The sequence below is a fragment of the Myxine glutinosa genome, chromosome 1 (assembly GCF_964187855.1).
Source record: "Myxine glutinosa chromosome 1, kmMyxGlut1.1, whole genome shotgun sequence".
NCBI lineage: Eukaryota > Metazoa > Chordata > Myxini > Myxiniformes > Myxinidae > Myxine > Myxine glutinosa.
Window position 1 is genome coordinate 341304732 of NC_136261.1, and position 22827 is coordinate 341327558.

The 22827-nt window shown below is 41.3% G+C and overlaps 2 protein-coding genes and 1 long non-coding RNA gene across 8 annotated transcripts in view; 1 reads left to right on the forward strand and 2 right to left on the reverse strand.

Annotated features, from left to right (window-relative positions):
• The window catches only part of LOC137412805 (uncharacterized), a 57416-nt gene extending 54230 nt beyond the window's left edge, over positions 1-3186 (reverse strand). The window contains exon 1 of the mRNA XM_068098135.2: positions 2736-3186. The gene's annotated coding sequence lies outside the window, so the exon portion shown is untranslated. The remainder of the gene's footprint in view (positions 1-2735) is intronic.
• LOC144889486 (uncharacterized) overlaps positions 1-22827 on the reverse strand; it is a 497490-nt gene that overhangs the window by 199267 nt on the left and 275396 nt on the right. The gene's annotated exons all lie outside the window — the stretch shown is intronic.
• Positions 1-22827, forward strand: part of LOC137412771 (neutral amino acid transporter 9) — a 195871-nt gene that overhangs the window by 75074 nt on the left and 97970 nt on the right. For 5 of the 6 annotated variants that reach the window (XM_068098106.2, XM_068098093.2, XM_068098122.2 and 2 more), the window contains 2 exons: positions 4381-4450; positions 16731-16794. In XM_068098106.2, the coding sequence (XP_067954207.1) occupies positions 4410-4450; positions 16731-16794 (105 nt within the window). In that variant the 5' untranslated portion in view covers positions 4381-4409. The remainder of the gene's footprint in view (positions 1-4380; positions 4451-16730; positions 16795-22827) is intronic. The other variant, XM_068098114.2, reaches the window with a different exon arrangement.

Below are 22827 nucleotides of genomic sequence, written 5' to 3' on the forward strand. Positions count from 1 at the left end.
AATCAATTAATCGATTAATTATTTAATTATTCGATTAATGACAAAAAAAATTTTTTTTTTAAAGTTACAGATTCTGATGAAATAGTGGTAGTTTATGTGTTCTCTGACCAAATTGATTACCAATTTAATTTTTTTATGATTATTATTTATTTATTTTCATTATTAATCATTTATTTATTTTCTTTCTCATTTGGCCAATATCTCAGGCACCTTTTGAGCTGGGAAGCTAATATTTGGACATAAGTGACCAAGTGATGTGGCTATCAAGGATATTTTTGATTTATTGATTAATCATTTCATCTATTAATTATTTATTGATTAATCGATTAATTATTTATTGAGTAATCAATTAATTATTTAATTTTTTATAAATGACTTATTTAATTAAATTTCTAAAAGATACATCTTCGGATGAAGCACTAGTGGTTTAGTTATGCGATTAGCCAATTGATTATGAAAATATTTTGTGATAATCTTTTATTGATTTTAATTATACAATTAATCAATCAATTAGTGTACACCTCTCCCTCCCAATGCAGCCTTAATGAGCTGCACTGCGGTATTGCCGGGCGCCGGAGGCGCCCCGGCAATGCCGCGCTGTAGGATATTTAATTATTTGGCATGGGGGCGGTGTACTTTGAATGTATGTGTACTTGTTTCTTTCTTTTTTGGCCAGATGTTGTTGCCCTCAGAAATTGATGTCAGGCAGTGGTGTTTTTTAAAATTCTTTTTCTATGCAGTAGTCGACACTCAGGAAATAGCTTAACGACGGAGGCATAGTGGATTAAGGGACTGCAATAGGTAATAGTTGAACAAGAACTTGGATGCACTCCGGTATAAGAATGGCAGTAGTGAGGAGGAATATGACTTCAGCGACAGTGGAAGAGCTCAGGAGTGATGTTGAAGAATCAAGTCAGATTGAAGTGTTAAAAATGAGGAAATGTGCATTGAGTGATGTGTGAGTCAAACTAACTCGACTGAGCTTCACACTGATTGAATGAATTAGATCATTGAGTGAAGAACAGTGATTCTGTCAATCGAAAAGCAATGTGCAGAAACATGTAATAATGTTCTTCCAGTTTGGAAAGTGTTTCGGCATAAACTCGAGATAATATTTAATGAAGAAGACGCCATTAAGCGCAGTGCATTAAACAATTGGGTAATTCCAAGAATTGATGGTTAATGATAACATGAAGTACCTAAGTTATTTGTTAACTCTTAATTTGTTAATTAACTCTCATTTAATTTGTTATGTTTTCACCGATGTCTTTGTTACTTGCGAAAATCGAAGAATTTTCAAGTGTATTTGGTTGGTCTTGTGCGTTCTTTAGTCTGACTGTCAATCGCCTACAGGTCACAATTTTAAATCGATTTTTACGAAACTTCACCAAATGGTGGAATTTGTCACATGGAAGAAGCCTATTGATTTTGAGGTCAAAAGGTAAACAACTTTGTCAAATTTCTAGAATTCTCAATTTTCTTCCGATTGACTTGAAATTTAAAGAGGATTTACAAATCAGGCCACTCAATTCAACATCCAATTATTTTTGAGGTCAACATCGGCCAAAAGGTCAACATAGGCCAAAGGTCAACAACTTGTTTTAGGGTTTTTGCAAGTATCGTGCTATGCACACCATATTTCTTGTTACCTTTGCCACCAAAGGTGGATGGAAGTTATGCTTTCACCCCAGTCTGTCTGTGTCTGTCTGTCTGTCTGTTTGTGAACAAGATATCTCAAAAGGTTGTGGACGGATTCGGCCGAAATTTGAAAGAGAGGTAGCGTATGTGACGAGGACTAAATTATTACATTTTGGTGAAGATTCGGATCCAGATAGTATAATTTTTTTAGTGATTCTTCACCATTGGGAGATAGGGCCAAAAACGATATATAGCAGGATATCTCAAAATGTTGTGAACGGATGATTTTGATTAAATGTGATTGTGTATTGTGATTTTCTGGTCTACTCTAGGATACAAAACGTAAACTGTTCACCTGGCAGAGGTATACTCTCTACTGCATGCCGTTCTAGTTTGTTTGTTTGTGAGCAGGATATCTCAAAACGTAGTGGACAGAATCTGCCGAAATTTGATGGAGTGGTTCGGTGTGTTTGAAGGACAAATTGAATTAGATTTTGATGAAGATCCGGATACTATAATTTTTAAGTGATTCTTCACCATTGAAAGATAGGGCCAAAAACTATATATAGTGTTGCAGATCCCGCGCTCGTCGACATACAAAGGGGGGTTTATGCCCCGTTCCCCCACGAACTGCGGTTCCACTGAGGCCGCCGACCATGACTACTAAACTCGTGATTGACGGATTTCTAAGCAATTCCTATCGCCAATCTCCCAGCCATGCGTCGAAGAGTTTACTGGTCAATATTCTCAAACACCTTCAAGACACGTGATCGGAGAACCCGGGGATCGAACCCTCACTTCCACACACCTTATTCAATTGCGTGCCGAGCGGATTTGCACGGTGCGGGAAGCGGCGTTACCTTACGTGATTTATGGACCTCAATCAAGCCATATTTGGTCTCCGATGGTGCTAGGCCAATGGAGAAAAGACGTATCTGAACAGGTTGGAATGTAACAATGAAATGTATAACCTTTTATTTTGAAGGCACAGAGAATAGACAAAAGATAGAGCTTATCAATTCTTACCTATCATAAACCCCACAGGTGCCTTCACACTCTCACACACGCAGGGGAAAAGACACTGGTTATTATCGTACCAATGTACATGCTTGGATTGCCTCACTGGGGGCCACATGGTCTGGTGTGCGCAGCTCGCAGCTCGATCATGACGTGCAGCCTGGACGAGGTCAGGTCTGAAGGATGAACCGCTGCCTCGAAGTCGGCATGGACGAACTTCAGCACAGGTTGGACAAGCAGGAGGCGTCATCGAAGCACCAATGCAAAGGAGTGTCCTCGGAAAATGCAAGAGGGATCGGCGAAGAGCGATGGGTCTCAGGCGTTGCCGCAAAAAGCAAGAGAGTACAAAGCAGGAGGTCGTCGACGTGGCGAGGCAAAAATGCAAGAGCACTATGGTCGGCGAGGCAGAGTCCAAGAGGGGTGTCATCCACGTGGCAATGCGAAATGCAAGAGTTCAGAACAGGAGGTCGTAGCACAGCAAAATCCCAAAGCAAAGCTAGATGTCATCCTGTGCGCTGCGAAATCCAAGAGTTCAGAACAGGAGGTCGTAGCGCAGCAAAATCCCAAAGCAAGAGAGATGTCATCCTGTGTGCTGCAAAATCCAAGAGGTCGAAAATGCGATCTGCATGGGCTTTTACCAGATCCGCCCACGCATGCAAAAATGTTCCACAGCCGCCCATTGGCTGAGGCTTGTCGCATCATGGCGACGGCTTCCCGGCTCGCCATTGGTCACGTGGGCCGTGCTTTTGGCCATGCCTTTCTGCACATTATTAATGGCTTCCCTTAACCAACGAATGTTTGAAGATCCTGCCTAACTCAACGCATATTTGATGTCGATTATCAACACAATGGAAAGGGGCTAATTTTTACATTCAATAAGAAATAACTAACTACTGCAGGCTACATGTTGTCATGCAATTGACTATAGGGGATTTGCCTTTATGGCACAACCGCAACAATAGGCTTGATATTTCAAAACGTTATGGATTAATTTGGATGAACCTTGGTGGACTGGTTGGGTGTGTGACAAGGACGAATTGATTAGATTTTGGTGAAGATGCCGATCCGGATCTGGATATTTGAGAGTTTAAAAAAAAATATTGTACATTATTTTTCACCATTGAGGGATATGGCAAAAAACGATTTATAGCGTGATATATTGATAAATCAAAACGTTATTGCTGGATTATGACAAAACTCGGTGAATGAGTTGGTTAGCTGATTTAGGTTGGTTCAGGTCTGGATGCAGATCCGTCCTATCAGTGGCATACAAAACGTACCTGGTGGAGGTACGAGCTCCACCAAGTACCATTCTAGTTTTATAAGTTTTGCTGATCATGGAGGTGTTTCTCAGGACAACTTCTATTGCACGCCTGTAATTTGTACTTGCATAATTTTGCATCGGGTCCTCAATCTCAATATGTTTGCTGTCGTCATGCCATGCATTGTGCGTCCTCCAAACAAGTGCCATTCCAGCCAACAACAAGTATTTGAAAGAGGCAACGATTGTTTGATATTGAGCCTGATGTACCCATCCCCACTTTCCCTCGCCCTCATCTTCCATCCAACCACTGTCCATTCTACCCTCACACCCCTCTCTCATCATTATTTGAATACTGAAATGCAATCGTCTTTGTCATTTTCCATATGCCTGCCCCTGTAGTATATCCATCTTTATTTGTCCGTGCGCACACTGACCCTTCCTTTGTGACGGTTTGTTCACAGCTTTGCTTTCTAAAATCCACAAGAACACAATGACAACAGCGAAAGGCAAGCAGCCAAGCTTTGTAACCATGTGAGTTGGGAATGAGGGAATAAAAAGAACAATTATTGTGGAATGATCACACTTGTACAGGGATATCATGGGTTTGGTGTATGCGGTTTGCTTCATTTAAAGCGAAGATGTTTATAGAACCAGCAAAGTCACCTTTCTGTTGTGAATATCACAGCTACCTGTTGTTGCACCTATCTCAAAAATGATATGACTGTGGTTCTGTTCGGCTGACTTTACCTTTTACTTTGTGCCAGCATTTGCGCTTTTCTACTTGGAAGTTATGTGCAGCTGTTGTTTCTTTTTCTTTATAGATGTAAATATTTTTAGAAATTCTAGAATTTTTTTTTGTATGATGGTCCCTGGAATTACCCTGTCAATCCATGTCACCTTCCATCCCCTTCGAAATAACGTATATACACCCTTGCCATAAGCCAATGTGTTGGAACATGCATACACTAGTTTAAGGTCTTAACTGCATGAAATGTGAGCTTGCCTACATTGACGGTCGAATGACATACCTTTACGTACTGACATTCAATACAGGCAAAATTTTATGTGCAAAATATATTCCACCGATGAAAAACGTTTGACCTTTGAAAGGCCATATGCAGCATGGCAAAAATACAAAGTGTTTACAATACCGCCGTGGAAAGTAAACAGAGATAAAAAGGAAAAATACACAAATATGCACTTGGGGAAAAAAAATGGCAAGAGGCGTGTGTTCGATTGATGCTGTGATTGGATGAGTGAGAGAGAAAGAGAAAGAAAGAAAGAAAGAAAGAAAGACAGACAGAGAGAGAGAGAGAGGGAGAGGGAGAGGGTGAGGGAGAGGGAGAGGGAGAGGGAGAGTGAGAGTGAGAGTGAGGGTGTGTGCGTGTGCGCGCGCGCAAGATTGTGGTAGGGCGTCATTGTGAGTGCCAGAGGCCAGATAAAGCACATTCATTGGTAACCTCAACAGTACCTCCTAATAAAAGAATGCTTTTTCAGGAAGGGGTTACTTTTTCAGATTGTTTGAAAGGGTAATGGCAGACATATCAAATTGGTGTCAATTAGATGGTGGGAGAAGAGGACGGGACACACTCAAGGAAAATAAATAAAAGGCAAGAGGTGTGTGAGATTGTTATAATGTTGTTTGGTACCGTAAACTGGGGCTACTTTGAACATTTTTTTTCTTTCCCATAGAACCCTGGCTAATGTAATAAATATATCTCACTCCTTTCATTACTGAAATAGGGGGACTGAATGAAGCTAATGATAGCATGCATCAAAACTGCTTAGCTGTGCATATAAATATATATATATATATTTTAAAGAAATTAGGTGTTCACAGTAACCCTGCGAATGGGGCTACTTTGAATCTGTGTGAATTTGCTATAGATAGTCAAAGGAACCCCTCTGTTGGGGTGTCATTGAACGCTATAACTGTTTTAAAAAATAAAATGAATCAAAAACAACATTTCAGAAAACTTTTAAAAAATAATACCGGTACTGGATATCAATTTTGGATTGTGAAAAATTTGAAAATCGGCATAATGAGGAATATGACACCATTTTATCATAAAACTTCCGTTAACAATTATATTACTTGTATTGCGCTTTACCAAGGCAATACAATCACAAGAAACATGTGAAATTACAGTAATACGGTTCCAATAGTGAAGAACAAATCGACGGAATGGACGGTGCAAAATAACCCTTTGTATAGAGGTCATATCACATTGGGGTATGTGTCCCCACCCTCCCCTCCTACTGCATTTTAAAGTTTTGCAGTTCCTTCGCATTGAATGTAAGTCCACCCCTTCTTTCCTCTTTTGGGGGACTCAGCAGTCTAACCAACTGGTTTACAGTAACATTACCCTCATCAGGTACGGATGGCCAAACAAATTTATTGTCAGCTTTCTTCGATGACCTCATGAACTTGATAGTGCATTCATCTTCATCGACTATCACTAATTTGGCCACATAAAATTTGACAGAAGTTTTCACTTGGAATTTTACAACATAATAGTTGCCAATGGATGGTACTATGTCATCTGACAGGACTTCCTCTTCAGACTCGATGCTATCACTTATCTGATCTTCGCTTTCTTCTACTTCGCTTGATTCTGTCTCTGCGTCATCAATGCTGCCATCATCACTCTGTGACCCATGACTGATTATGTCATCGATGGCATTGCTGGTTGGTTCCTGTAAGTCCTCTGCACTTATGCTTTTCCCCGGCTCTACAGATATTTTCTTCCTTCTCTTTTTGGGGGGATCTTGCTGGTCTCCAACCCCACGCATATTCTTCAGAATCCCTACGACTACTTCTGACAGCGTTGTAGGTATGGCAGCATCATTTTCGTCACTGTCTGGTAGCCGCTTAATAACCCCGTGTCCGAGAGTGGGGTGACGCTTCATGAAATCATTTGCCCAATCAAATGATGGAAAATTATTGTGGAACTGCGCCACCATTCTCCCTTGTTTTTCCAGATAGGAATGTGCCAACATATGGAGGTCTTTTAAATCAAATGGAAATCCCCAATCAGCGACAATCTTCAAATGATCGGCAAAAGCCTGCTCCTCTTCAATAGTGAATACTGTAGGATGTCCGGGTTTTTTGGTATGTTTTCCCTTGAGTTTATTGTGCAGTGTTCCCGCTGGAATGTTGAATGATTTGTGTGCCTCTCTTTGGCTCATTGTGCCTTGCTCCACTGCACGGACTGCCATATGTAGTTGCTCAGTTGTGTAGTTGCGGTACTGCCTGGAACCTTCAACCCGTTTGTACGTTCGGACCATGTTTTACCAGATCGGATACCTGAAAATGAACACGTGTAGGGTGAGGTATAGAATACAGACTTTAATATAATACTTGTGCTTACAGACATCCAAAGAACAGCTTTACATTTGTCAATCAATGTATTATTTCCTTGGTGTTACACGATTTTCTATTACCGGGGTTACTTTGAACACGTTCAAAATAACCCCGATTGTGACGAAAACATGCATGGGTAATGGTCAATTGACCCCTGTGATCCTATACCCAAACCATATTGACTAAGATTTGGTACCCCAATAGAGTAATTATTACTTAATATTATGTTAGTATTTTAGGAAAAAATGAGTTATACTTACAAGTCAGGAGGTGAAAGTTTAAGACAGTTTGCTGCATACCATGTGCTCAGCATGAGGTGTCGGCCATTTTGAATCAGGCTTGGTCAATCTCATTAATGTCCACATTTTAAATAATAAACAAACACAAAATCAATTAAACTAAATAATATCTTGTTTTATTTAAAAACTTTTTTATTATTAACTAAGTATATCATAAATCATTTTCTTATGTGTGTGTTCAAAGTAGCCCTGTGATTCAAAGTAGCCCCAGTTTACGGTATTCAAATGAAATAACAAATTTGTGAATCCTCATGAATAACTCAAGTCGGTAATTCAAACTCTCATGCCACTGTAGCTACATAAAGCAGCAGGATCAAATGATCTGTTGGTAGCAAGTTCATTTCCGAGCTATCCATAGGCAGATGCTCATGGTGTAAGGTCCAACAGGTGTACAAATAACCCAGTCTTCCTTTTCAGGAAATAAATGTCATTGTTGTGCTTTAATCCTTCATTTCCCAAATAGTAACATGTTTTTTTCAACAGCATTTATGGCTAGAGGTATTATCAACAATCGCTTCACACAATTGGAGCTGGCCTGGTATTTTTCAACATTTTAAAGGTGTGGAACAGGTTTTTTTTCTTCTTCAAAATCCTGAATCTCCTGATATCATGAGTTTCTGGTTGAAATTGTTGTTTAAATTGGGATCTAAATAATACGGCCATCTGGTGCAGTGACAATGGGGTCGGGACAGGTGGGAAGACAATTGAGAGCCTTTGGAAGGGATCACATCTTCTTTCGCTGTCTTGCAATTACTAAAGATCTAACATCATACTTTGAACACAGATCATGACCTCAGACTGATCGTGCAATCAAGTGCCATCTGTGTTGCGATCGTATTCAGTGACCCTACGCCATGATCGTGCCAAGTCTCACTTCCGTTTTATTGAATCTCGCGAGAGTAGGAAAAGAGTACAGCAGCAATTACAACAACAGGAAGTTGGCCCCAGCATCATGACACATGATCCGGTATCAACGCATCTTTCCCTTTTAGCAAATATTGCTGGGATATCAAAGGTAAACAAGAACTATGATGAAACAATATGGCAATGCTTCTTTAGATAGTGTTGAGCATTCAATTCAAATCAAAACAATATAATTCACTTCAAATCAGCCAATATAATGCACTTCAATTGGCAAATACAATTCTAAGCTAATTTACCAGGTTATTAAAATGGCAGTCATCTTTGTGTCAATTAACACTGCACTTATTAGTAGGATGACAACTTTATATCTCTTCAGTTAGTCTGCCAGGCTTATTGGAGATGCGAGTACTGTGTCTCAGAGCTGGTACAGGCATTTGCTCCTGCACCTGATGTTGCGCTGGCACCGGCTGGGTGGCTGGTCCTGTTTGCTCTCCTTGCGGTGGTCGCTGTTCCAGCTTCTCAGCAGTCGACAACTTCTCCTCAATCACAGGCCAACTAGCCTGCGCTGGGAAACACTCCTTGGTATCCAAGAGATGTCGCCTGTTTCTTCGAAAGATTTGTCCATCATCAAGCTCCACCTCATATGATCTGGGGCCCACCATCCGCACTATTCGGCCTCGGTCATCCCAATGGCCGTTGTTCCTCACACGTATGGTTTCCTTTTCTTTCAGTTCTGACATCTCCTTGCCTTTGAAAGATCGCAGTTCAGGGCTCTGCAACTCTGGCTTCCAAGCTATTGTTGGGAGACGGGTTTGGAGTTTCCTTCCCATGAGTAGTTCTGCCGGTGACCATCCATTTTCTAACGGGGCATCTCGGTAGGCTAACAGAGCTAAATATGGATCCTCTCCTCGCGCTCCAGCTTTCTTAAGAAGTCTCTCCACAATCTTGACACCACTCTCAGTCATACCATATGATTGGGGATAGTAAGGGCTTGACATGATGTGCTCAAACTGCCAGTTTAGTGAGAACTTCTTGCATTCAGCACTGGCAAATTGTGGTCCTCCATCACTCATCACTTGGCTTGGGATCCCTTGACATCCAAAGATAGACTTAAGGTGGATGATGACCTCCCTGCTAGTCTCTGAGGTTAGCAAGGCGACCTCCAGTTAGAGAAATAGTCCATCACCAGCAGATACGGCTTACTGGCATAGTAAAATATGTCACACCCCACCTTGACCCAGGCTTTATTTAGCCTTTCATGCGGCTGCTGTGGTTCTGCACACTGAGCACTGTGGTGTTTCAAACACACATCACAGCGGCTCACATAGTCATCAATCTGACCATTCATGCATGGCCAATAAATGGCCTCCCGTGCCCATCGTTTACACTTTTCCTTACCCAGGTGACCCTCGTAAATCCTGCCAAGCATACCACTGCGCATGCTGAAAGTAATAACGATTCGCTGGCCTTTCAGAATAACTCCATCAACTTTACTCAGTTCGTCCTGAAATGTGGTGTAAGGCTTCGGATACTGCATGCTCGGCTCTTTGATGTAGCTGATCACCTGTTGCAAGATGGTATCCTCTGCAGTTACTGCTGCTAGCACAACCCACTTAACCCCAGAAACTGGGAGATTATCTCGGACCATGCAGACATGAACTTCTACATCCGTTTCATTCTCCTGCTCACTGCCTCTGTTGAGCAGGCACGACTCAGTGCATCTGCAACCACCAGGTGTTTTCCTGGTGTATATTGCCACCGCAGTTCATACTTTTGCAGACGTAGGAGAAGTCTTTGAAGGCGAGGCGGTGCTCCCCCAAGAGGTTTGCCTGCTATTGCAATGAGAGGCTTATGATCTGTTTCTGCGATGACTTTATGGCCATAAATGTATGCATGGAATCATTCACAACCATACACAACACCAAGCATTTCTTTTTAAATCTGTGCGTAATTAGTCTCTGCCACAGTCATTGACCTTGAAGCATAGGCAATGGTAGCCAATGTCCCTCTTTCTCCTGCAGAAGTACCACTACTAACCCATTCTTGCCGGCATCCATCGACACCTTGATTGGCCTTTGTGGATCATAGTACTGTAGCACAGGCTCCTTTGTCAATAGCTGTTTAATGTCCTGCCACTCTTTGGCATGCTTGGGGTTCCACTGCCAATCTGTATCTTGTACCAACAACGATCTGAGAGCGGTGGTGTGGGCTGACAGGTTAGGCAAGAATCTACCAACGTATGTCCCGATCCCAAGTGCTCATCGCAATGCATCTCTGTCCGAGGGTGTGGGCATCTTTGTGATCGCCTCCACCTTAGTTGGATCTGGTTGCACTCCCTGCACTGTTATTCGATCTCCAAGATACATAATCCCAGTCTGCCTGAAATAACACTTATCCAGGTTGAGGCGAAGTCCCACCTCCACTAAGCGATCCAGTACTGCCTCCAACCATGCATCATGTTCCTCAGCTGTGCATCCACACACAATCAAATCATTTATGAACACTCAACAACCTGGCAAATCTTCCAGTATCTGACAAAGTTTCTTGTGAAACACTTCTGGAGCAGACGAGATACCTATGGGCATGCAAAGATAACGATATCGCCCACATGGAGTATTGAAGGTTGTCAATTTGGATGAGTGCTCATCTAATTTGATTTGATGGATCATCTGCTGCACCTATCTTTGTGGAGAACTGAGCTCCCGCAAGCTCACTCAAGATGTCCTCTTTGGTGGGCAGCTGGAAGTGCTCTCTTTGAATCTCTTTATTCAAGGCTTTGGGGTCAATGCACAATCTTATTTTCCCATTCGCCTTTTCTATTATGACAAGTGAGTTTACCCACTCTGTAGGCTCACTGACCTTCTTGATAAATCCTTCTTGCTCTTGTCTGTCAAGCTCTGCTCGGAGCATCTCCCGGCGGGCAAAAGGCAAATGCCTTGGTGCATTGATAGCTGGTTTTGCGTCCTCACGCTTTTGAATCGAGTGCACACCCGGAAGGTATCCTCTTCCAGTAAACAGTAATGGGTGCGTCTGTTGCACTTGCTCCCTGGGTGTAGTTGCTCTTGACTGTGAGCATAAGGACTCTGTGGCTACTGTGTATACCCTTTTTACAAGACCCAGTCTGAGACAATATTGGCGCCCCAGTAATGCAGGCTGGCCTTCAGGAACAACTTCCACGTTGGTTGTGAATGACTGACCCTTACGCTCAAGCTGCGCACGGCATATACCTAGACTAGGTATGGGTTTGCCCTTGTATGCTTTCAGACTCACTGGGCTCCGCCTCAGACGTGGCTTGGGCTGCAGATGCTGATAGTCCCTATTACTTATAATAGTGGTGTCTGCTCCAGTATCAAGGTTGAAGTGTACCTGTCATCTGTGTATCACTACTGGCACGATCCAGTCATTTTGTCATTCTGAGTGAGACACAGCTGTCTTAGCTGGTGCTGATGTTACTGTCCCAAAGAACAGATCTGTGTCATTGTCATACGGCTCCTGTTCAACCACATGGACAGTTCCTTTTTCCTTCACTCTCCTCTTAGAGCGACACTGTGCCTGAAAGTGATTTGGCTTGTTACAGATTTGACAAAGCTTGCCATAAGCTGGGCAGTTACGTGCTGGTTGTTGCATACCACATTTTCTACAGTTACCCCCTTGCTTATGGCTATGACTGCTATCAGCTTTTATGCCCCTGACTCCTGGTTCTGTCTGCTTCCTGATTCCTTCTCTTTTCGCTTTGTGCCAATACACAGCATGTACATGTGCAGAGTGCTGACTAGAGGACATAGCTCAAAGCTGAGTTTTGCTCACCTCCACTGCATGGCAAATATCCAGAGTCTTCTATAGGCTAAGGTTCTCTTCCCTCAAGAGTCTTCCCTTCACTCATTCATCAGACATCCCAAACACGATACTATCCCTGAGATTTTTCTCTCTTTGGTCCCTGTACTCAAATCCTTGACCCAGTTGTCAACAGTCTCCCCGTCATGCTGACCACGTTACCAGAACTTGTATCTTTCAAATACCTTGTTCCGTCGGGGCTCACAGTATGTATGAAACTTCCGGAGAACCGCTTCCCAATCATCGGGATCCTCCTCTTCCGAAAATATGAAGTTCTTTTGAATATTCTGCGCTTCTGCGCCAGCACAGTGCAGCAAAATGGCGACTTGCATTTTCATTGACTTTTGGACAAGCTCTGCAGCAGCATGATATGTCCGAAAAAGCTGTTCCCAGCGCCTCCAATTCTCCACCACATTCCCCGTTGTGAAAGAGAATGTTTCCGGTGGTTTAAACATATTCATTTTGCCGAGTTCATACAGTACGTGGTTTCTGAACTTCTGGCACCATGTTGCAATCGTATTCAGTGACCCTACGCCATGATCATGCCAAGTGTCACTACCGCTTTATTGAATCTCGCTAGAGTAGGAAAAGAGTACAACAACAGGAAGCTGGCCCCAGGATCATGACATATGATCTGGTATCAGCACAATCTGTTGACAGCTCCTTGTCTCATAAGGACTACTCATGGTCCATCTATATATAGCATAGGCTAATGCCCGTCTGTCTGTCTCTGTCCCACCCTGAAACACAGAAACGCTTCTTGGACAGAAAACAAATATTCAGCAAAAGTTGCTTCAAATTAAGCCAAACCAACAGGAAAATTATAATTTTTTCAGTCTGACCAAATATTGAACCTGGGAGGTGTATAAGACAGACCGCTGCTTTGATTGCTCCTGAATCTTTTTTTATTTTTTATTTGCTTTAAAGAAATATGCCGCGATATATTTGCTGTTAAGAAATATGATGATTTTGGAATTTCCCAATACTCTTTTCAGTACATTTAATAGGTTAATGCTGGCTGTCTGTCCATCTCCCATCCCCAAAACACGGAAATGCTCCTCGGAGACAATATGCATGTTAGCAAGGTTACATTAAAGTTGCTTCAAATTAATTCACACCTTCGGAAAATTTACAATTATTAAGTAAAAGTTGCTTCTAATTAATCCAAACATACAAGAAATTTATAATACTGCCTCAATTTAGCTCTTTCAACCAGCGCAAGAATAAAAGGCTTCCTTTTATTTTTATATTGTGGTATTTTTCCCACGGGCTTCCAGATAGTAACTTGTATTGCTTGATCATTAATATCACCAAACAGCAATCAATTTTACACTGGGCTTTTTTTCTACACGATAAACTTTATTTTCTCCTCCATAACAGATGGCGCTAAATTATATCAGGTGAATCGGTGCACAGTTTCTGATTTAGTTTGCTCCTGAATCTTGGACAGAAACAGAGTGTTCATACCTGGCTCCATACCTGGCCAGCTCTGTGTTCATGTAAAAATGCTCAACCTTGAGTCGTGTGGACCTGTTGTGAATTCCAGAAGGAAATAGTTTCGACAATGTAGTCACAGATCTCCAGTGCACTATAAGCACAAAAGGTGCTGACCATGTGGCTTTTGACTGTTTTTAGTTGTTCAAAATCCCGTAGCGACCTCTTATTAAACCATCGGAGCACCAGAATTGCATTTGCGTAAGGTGCCAGGAACAGGTATTCATTTCGAACAAGGAGGTACCACCCACATTGTGCCCTCTTATCATAGATGAGACATAGGAAAGCAGTACTATTGTTGACGTCCGAATTTTTTTTTCTAGACCTTGTGTTCACTAACAGAGCAGAGTTTTTACATCAAATCTCATGTCTGTTTACCATGTCCACATAGTGTGATTCCGTCACAAGACTATTCTGGGTAACAAATTTTGTTACCCGGGGTAAGCCTCACTGAGAGTCGTACTCGTCTGTAGCCATGTGACAGTTCTGGTTCAATACATATAATTGAATTCTCTCTGCTCTTCTTAGCATTCAAGATAATTACCTTATATGTTCAAAATTAGAATGCACATGGTGATTCCGCACGATGGAATTCATGTAAGGTCAGACGATGGAAGTTGTAGTGACTTCATTTGCCCCCTTCTCTAAGGGGGTATTCCGCCTTGGGCGAAATCCGTATTAAGGTGTGTACCCATGTTAAGATAGCTTGTCATGGCTTTTTTCCAATTACAATTACAAATCAAGTGCTCTACAAGAAGCTTGTTAAATTAACACACCTATGACGTTCTTGAGGCCTAAGCTTAGATCTACTGTAATCTATATACCCCCTGGAGGATAATAACGTGACTCAATTCCTGCCGCTCCCATACGAAGTGGGTGTACTAGTTAACTAAAACAGGACAGTCAAAAGCTATTAAATGTCCTGTTAACGTTAATAGATTATATCGTCACAAACTAAAGATTTTGTTTCATCGATTATATTTCTCCATGAAATGTTTTTCTTAAAAGTGGAATTCTCATACTACCTTGTATTTTTTCTTCCATTGGAATTGAATGCTTTCTGTTTTTCCAGAATTTCTAATATTTTCACAAGCTCATGCTCTGACATGTGTGGTATCAATTCATGGGCACCATGTTCCATTGTGCATGGGTAGGTCATAGTGCGATAGCATTAACCTTCGTGTACAGCAGGAATGGCTTAGGGGAGGGTATTGGAACTTCCATCACATTTGTGGATCTTATTTTTGTATAATAATAAAAGTGTGTGTGTGTGTGTGTGTGTGTGTGTGTGTGTGTGTGTGTGTGTGTGTGTGTGTGTGTGTGTGTGTGTGTGTGTGCTTTAGTCTCTTCCATAACTCCAAAACCATGAAATCTATCAGCCCCAAACTTTGCATACATACTTTTTGAACTCAACGGGAGTGCACGAATGAAAACTGGGTGTTTGGGTGTTAAAAAATTTTTTTGCTCATAACCAAAATCCCCAAAAATCAAAATGCCAGTCGTCCATCTAGGTCAATCCACTAGCACATCGCTGGGTTCTCAAACTGCCATTTTGCTTCGGCCTATTCAAACGTGTCTTGCCTTGGAAACACTATCTACTCTCAAGAAAAATAATCAAATTAAAGCATATAATCAAAATCCAGGTTCGGATTTGAGGATCGGACCCTGCTCCGAAATAAGTATCGAAATCTGGAGTGAAATGTGACAAAATTTAACACATTAGCAATTCTTATAACTAAGTGAGCTCTTACACGAGCCTTGTCTTTGTATACAAAAATAAATTATAAAGTGTATATCTTTTACTCAGCTTTCAGCAATGCTGTCCTTCCTCTTCCTCCATGCTGCCAAAGCATTAAACTAAACTGTAAGGAGGGCAGTGAGATGTGCTGTGTGAGTGAATGGTGTAAGGAGTGCCATGAGTTGTTCCGAGTGAGTGAATGGTGTTAAGGAGGGTCGTGAGTTGTGTGAGTGAACGGCGTAAGGAGGGCCATGAGTTGTGTATGAGTGAATGGCGTACAGAGGGCCATGCGTTCCGTGTGAGTGAACGAAGTAAGGAGGGCCGTGAGTTGTGTGTGAGTGAACGGCGTAAGGAGGGCTGTGAGTCCCCCTCCCACTCCCTTCCCATCCACTCTCCCTTCCCCCTCCCCTTCCCTCCTCTCCCCTTCTTCCCCTTCCCCATCTCTCCTCTCCCTTCCCTTCCCCCTTTCCATCCCTCCCTCCCCTCCCCTCCAATCTCGCCCCTCCCCCTCTCCTCGTTATATTCATAACACAAAGCGACTCCGCGTTGCTTGGCAACGCCAGGTAATTTTGCTCATGTAATAATAATGTTGCCCCTTACAACTTGAAAATTAGTTTCTTCCCATAACTGGCAATTTATCATTTTGAAGGCCATGATTCAACGTCGACATCTTGTGTTGAAATATAGAGGCCGATATTACAGTCTTTGGTTCTGGTCAGGTATCAACTCCATCCAGGAGGTTGGTTTCCATGAATTTCCAAGCAGTTTATCTGACCTCTCATCTCAAGCATTCCGCAAAGCTCAGTCCTGTTCTCACTGCGTTATATGTTGGCCATCCGAGTATTTATTGGTGTACCTCCAGCTCCCTTGCCTTAAACTTTGTCTTCCAACAGTTTATTTTGTAAACACTCATGACGAAGGATATGACCAAGATAATCCACCTTGTGTTTCCCATTGGTACCTAAAAACTTATCTTCTGCATTGCATGTCCTTAAAACGTCTTCATTTGATTTTTTTTCTGTGTCAAGGAGATTCTGAACATCCGATACACCCACATCTCGAACGCCTCCATCCTGCTTATCATTGTGCTACTGAGTCTATATGTCTGCTCAATAGAGTGGTGTTGACCATACATAGCATTTATCCATTCTTACAGCCATACATAATACATATACTCCTAAATAAAACCAATCCATTTCTATCCCATCCCTTACCTAGATTTGCAATATGGAATACCATGATGGGAACATCTATTCTCAGCATACCCTGGGCGATAATGCAGGTGAGTTTCCACCTGGACAATAAAACGTGATACTGTATATACCTCCAGAAATTGCTTCACTGTGGCTTTACTGCGTTTGATTCAAATATGTCAAAATAAAAATTTGAATCGTGCCATCGTTTTGTAGGAAATAATATTGAGCTATTCAGTGTTTTATTATTCAGGAAAAACAAAGAAATGAAGACTTTGTGGGTCGCACTTTGAAAAGTTTATTTGAGTTTTTTGGGTCGCACTTTGAAACGTTTATTTGGGTTTTTTGGGTCGCACTTTGAAAAGTTTATTTGCGTTTTTTGGGTCGCACTTTGAAAAGTTGATTTCAGATTTTTGGTTCGCACTTTGAAAAGTTTATTTGAGTTTTTTGGGTCGCACTTTAAAACGTTTATTTGGGTTTTTTGGGTCGCACTTTAAAATGTTTATTTTTGAGATTTTGGGTCGCACTTTAAAATGTTTATTTGAGATTTTTGGGTCGCACTTTGAAAAGTTTATTTGCGTTTTTTGGGTCGCACTTTGAAAAGTTGATTTCAGATTTTTGGTTCGCACTTTGAAAAGTTTATTTGAGTTTTTTGGGTCGCACTTTGAAATGTTTATTTGCGTTTTTTGGGTCGCACTTTGAAAAGTTTATTTGAGATTTTTGGGTCGCACTTTGAAGTTTATTTGCGTTTTTTGGGTCGCACTGTGAAAAGTTTATTTGAGATTTTTATGTCGCACTTTGAAAAGTTTATTTGAGATTTTTGGGTCGCACTTTGAAAAGTTTATTTAAGATTTTTGGGTCGCACTGTGAAAAGTTTATTTGAGATTTTTGGGTCGCACTTTGAAAAGTTTATTTGCGTTTTTTGGGTCGCACTTTGAAAAGTTTATTTGCGTTTTTTGGGTCGCACTTTGAAAAGTTTATTTGAGATTTTTGGGTCGCACTTTGAAAAGTTTATTTGCGTTTTTTGGGTCGCACTTTGAAAAGTTTATTTGCGTTTTTTGGGTCGCACTTTGAAAAGTTTATTTGCGTTTTTTGGGTCGCACTTTGAAAAGTTTATTTGAGATTTTTGCGAAGTTTGTTATTGAAGTCTGATGATGTTTTCAAACTTTTGCACCGAGTTCCGATGAAATTTAACATCCACATCATAAACCTGTCCTACACTGATATGATTACACCTGCGTCTGTGAAACAACATCAGGGACGTTAGCGGAACAGCAAACTTTGCGCCCAAATACTAGATGTTTTCCAAGATAATTCATGACGTGTTGATGTAATTTCCAGTTGTTTATTTAAATTTGGATCGGGTATTTTGCTCACATATGAAGTTTAATGTAGTCTGATAGAATATTCCCGAAGTAGCGCACTTACCATTGAGCTGTCTTGTCTGGGTTCGATTTCTGACGCAACTACAAACTGTTACCCTGGTGCTCACAGGCAAGGATGTTGCATCACAAAATGTGGTGTCCCTCAAATAGACGTGAAGCTGTATGTCCCATCTGCTACCGTTAGGTGGTGGACGTTGAAGATCCCAGAGTGTCACTTATGAGGAGTAGGCGAGTTATCACTGGCACCTTGAACAATTAACAAATTCCTGCCACCTTTACTCGAACGTCAGGCTTTTGTCAGCCGGTTCGTGAAATATGTGAGCCATATAAGTGTAAATTCTGAAATAAAAATCTCAATGAAAATGTACGTAAAAATAGTAAATACGTCTGTAAAATAAAAAAAATTATCTGAGGAAAATTGACAATTTATGTGACCTTGACAGAAACAATTTCTGTGATGCTAAACATTGCTGTACTCTCCTGTTTGGGATAATGCTAAACATTGCCATACCCTCCTGTTTGGGGTAATTGTGAAGATCACCTTCCCCTCCTGTTGGGGTAATGCTAAGCATTGCTGTGCCCTCCTGTTTGGGGTAATGCTAAACATTGCCATACCCTCCTGTTTGGGGTAATTGTGAAGATCACCTTCCCCTCCTGTTTGGGGTAATGCTAAACATTGCCATACCCTCCTGTTTGGGGTAATTGTGAAGATCACCTTCCCCTCCTGTTTGGGGTAATGCTAAACATTGCCATACCCTCCTGTTTGGGGTAATTGTGAAGATCACCTTCCCCTCCTGTTTGGGGTAATGCTAAACATTGCCATACCCTCCTGTTTGGGGTAATAGTGAAGATCACCTTCCCCTCCTGTTTGGGGTAATGCTAAACATTGCCATACCCTCCTGTTTGGGGTAATTGTGAAGATCACCTTCCCCTCCTGTTTGGGGTAATGCTAAACATTGCCATACCCTCCTGTTTGGGGTAATAGTGAAGATCACCTTCCCCTCCTGTTTGGGGTAATGCTAAACATTGCTGTACCCTCCTGTTTGGGGTAATGCTATATATTTGAAATCTGAAGAGGATTTTCATATCAGGTCAATCAATTCAACCACCAATTCTTTTGAGGTCATCATAGGCCAAAAGGTCAACATAGGCGAAATGTCAACAACTTTGTCAAATTTCTAAAATCCTCAATTTTCATCCGAATGATTTGAAATCTGAAGAGGATTTTCATATCAGGTCAGTCAATTCAACCACCAATTATTTTGAGGTCATCATAGGCCAAAAGGTCAACATAGGCGAAATGTCAACAACTTTGTCGAATTTCTAAAATCCTCAATTTTCATCCGAATGATTTGAAATCTGAAGAGGATTTTCATATCAGGTCAATCAATTCAACCACCAATTATTTTGAGGTCATCATACCCCAAAAGGTCAACATAGGCCAAATGTCAACAACTTTGTCAAATTTCTAACATTCTCAATTTTCATCCGATTGACTTGAAATTTGAATAGGATTTACATATCGGCGAACTGAATTCAACCACCATTTTTGAGATCAACATAGGTCAAGAGGTCAATATAGGCCAAATGTCAACAACTTTGTCAAATTTATAACGTTCTCAATTTTCATCCGATTGACTTGAAATTTGAAGAGGATTTACATAGCTAACTTAATTCAAACACCAATTATTTTAAGTCAACATCGGCCGAAAGGTCAACATAGGCCAAAGGTCAACAACCTATTTTAGGGACTTCACAAGTATCATGCTATGCACACCATATTTCTTTCTTGTTTGTTTGTCTGTGAGCAGGATATCTCAAAAAGTTATGGACGGATTCGGACGAAACTTGATGGACAGGTTGGGTGTGTAACAATATTACCAATGGATTTGATTTTGTTGAAGATCCGAATCCGGATGCGATAAGTTTTTGATTTCTAAGCAATATTTCACCATTAAGAGATGGGGACAAAAACGAAAAATAGCACATCTCAAAAAGTTGTGGACGGATAATGATAAATCTAGGTGGATGCCTTAGGTTAGGCAACAAGAACAATTCGATTTGATTTCGGTTAAGGTCCAGATCCAGATCTGGCCTATCAGTGAGATACACAAAAGGTAAACTGTTCAGCCTCAGTTTACGTTTATAAAACATAAACTACTCAGTCTGGCAGAAGTGTGAGCTCTGCCAAATTTGTACATTCAACGTGCTTCAGGTCATACACAGAATGATCCGGTGTAAGCGATTGCTGAGCTTTCTTTAGCAGTGCTTGTAAGTAGCAATATCCGAGGGACCACATCATGTGGTGCCATTGGCATGATGAGGATTATGTTGAATGCTTCGGAAATATGTGCCAAAGTTGAAAAGCCATGTGATTGTAAAAGGCATTTATAACGTCATGACCTTGTCGTAGGGACTTTTAATGTTATGATTGTGAGACGGACGCCATGACCTTGTCAATGCTGAATGCTAATAATATCCGATGCAAGGTGCTGCTGATTAGGTACCCCCCTCCCCCTCCTGCCCCCATCCCTCCCTTATAAATATCGGAGCCTGCATGGAAACTTGTACATACTGTCAAAACGACCTTCAGGGTAGGGACTACATGCTTCACTTGGTCTGGAGTACTTGCAAGGTTTCCCACCTGAGGGACAATTACCAACCCACATGTGTCGTGTTCCCATCAAAGCACATCTCTTCATGATGCTATTGTTACAATTCTCTTTTTTTCCTAAAAATAGGTTTTCTGTACTTCATCTCGAATGCTGTAAATGCTTTGAAGAAAATGTACATTCTCATTTTTTTCTCAGTTGGCTTCTGCTCCTTTTTTCCTGCAACTTCCTCAGTAATTATAGCCCTCTCCTCCCCCCTGCGCAGTGCGAGACTGAGTTTTGCAATCACTTCTGTGTGTGTTGTTGGTTGTTATCTCCATATACGGGTTTCAGAAGGTGGAATTGAGCCCTCCCACGTCTCGAAGTATCCACCTTCGTGTGTGTGTGTGTGTGTGTGTGTGTGTGTGTGTGTGTGTGTGTGTGTGTGTGTGTGTGTGTGTGCGACTGTGCGTGTGTGTGTGTGTTTTTCTTTATAAATATATTTTATATATTATTATTTATGTATATATACATATATATACATGTAAAATTAGCAAAACCTTTCTTACTAAACACATGCAGTCGTGGCCGAAAATACTGGCACCCTTGCACTTTTTCCATATAACTCACAATTTTCTCCAAAAATAAGTTGAAATTGACAAAAGTATTTGGTCTCCACAATTCTTTATTTCACTGTTAATATTACAGAACCTTTGTTTTTGATCCAGAACTAAATATATCCTTTTAAATCTGAAAATAAAAAGAAATGGCATTGACAAAATTATTGACACCCGAGACTTGATATTTGGTAGCACGGCGTTTGGACAAAATAACTGCAGTCAAGCGCTTCCTATGGCCATGAATGAGCTTCCTACACATCTCTACTGGCAGTTTCGCCCACTCTTCTTCTGCAAACTGCTCCAGTTCTCCCAGATTTGAAGGGTGCCTCCCAACTGCTGTTTTCAGATCTCCCCACAGGTGTTCAATGGGATTTAGATCTGGACTCATTGCTGGCCACTTCAGAACATTTCAGAGTTTTGTCTTGAACCATACCTGGGTGCTTTTTGAAGTGTGTTTGGGGTCATTGTCCTGCTTCAAGACCCATGACATTCGATGGAGACCCAGCTTTCTGACACTGGGTTGAACACTGCACTCCAAAATGCCTTGTAGTCCATTGGCTGAGGGGGTCCCCGTGTGCATGAGATGTGCCCTAAGTTACTCTTCATAATATTGAAGTAGCCCATGAAACATATCAAAAAAGTTTGGGTAGACTTTTGGTAACCCGGCAGTAACAGAGGAAATGACATCATTAGCCACGCCCTTTGCCGCTCTATTGATACCAAAATTTAGGGGTAGGGGAAACATAAATCGCAATAACTTTGGAAGTATAAATAACAGAACTACAAAATACCCATTAAAATGTTTGTATTTAAGTACTCTATTCATTACAATAATCATTATGCAAATTAATATGTTAATGAGGTCACCAGAGGTCAAAAGGTCACAAAACCCGAGTACAAGTGAAAATTTCACACTGCTCCAAAAAAATACCCACCAAGTTATGGATTTACTCACTTTTACATTTATGATGCATGGAACGTTTAGAATAGATGCTACTGATTACTTTGATATGCATTTGGGGCCTTTTAATGCCTAATTGTATTACATAACATCAACTGAAAATTGCCGTAAATTTAAAAGGCAGATTTTTTTGCAGTCCATAAGTATAATAGAATGTTCTGCATACTAGTACCTTTGTTGGAACCCATCTGTGGATCGGTCCCATCCGCCGATGGGTCTGACCCGTTTGCGGATCCGCATCGGATGCATAAGCAGTGGCAGTGCGTAATGAATAGTGCATAAGCAGTCCAAACACATCTGTATCACCAGACAATACGATAATACGTTCAGTTCCACTTTTGACTGCATGCATCGCATGTGGAATGATACGAGCATCTGCCTCTTCTACATCGGGACTGAGGTCTGGCATTTCTGTTGAACAGCCATCTTTGACAGACTGGCATGTAACTGCACCAGATACACCTGAAAAAGAACTTGCCACAACGTTGACTGTGGAAGGTCTTTCTTTTCCGCGCTTTATGGCTTGTGAGTGAAGAAGCATCTGGAGTTTAAATTTATTGTTGCT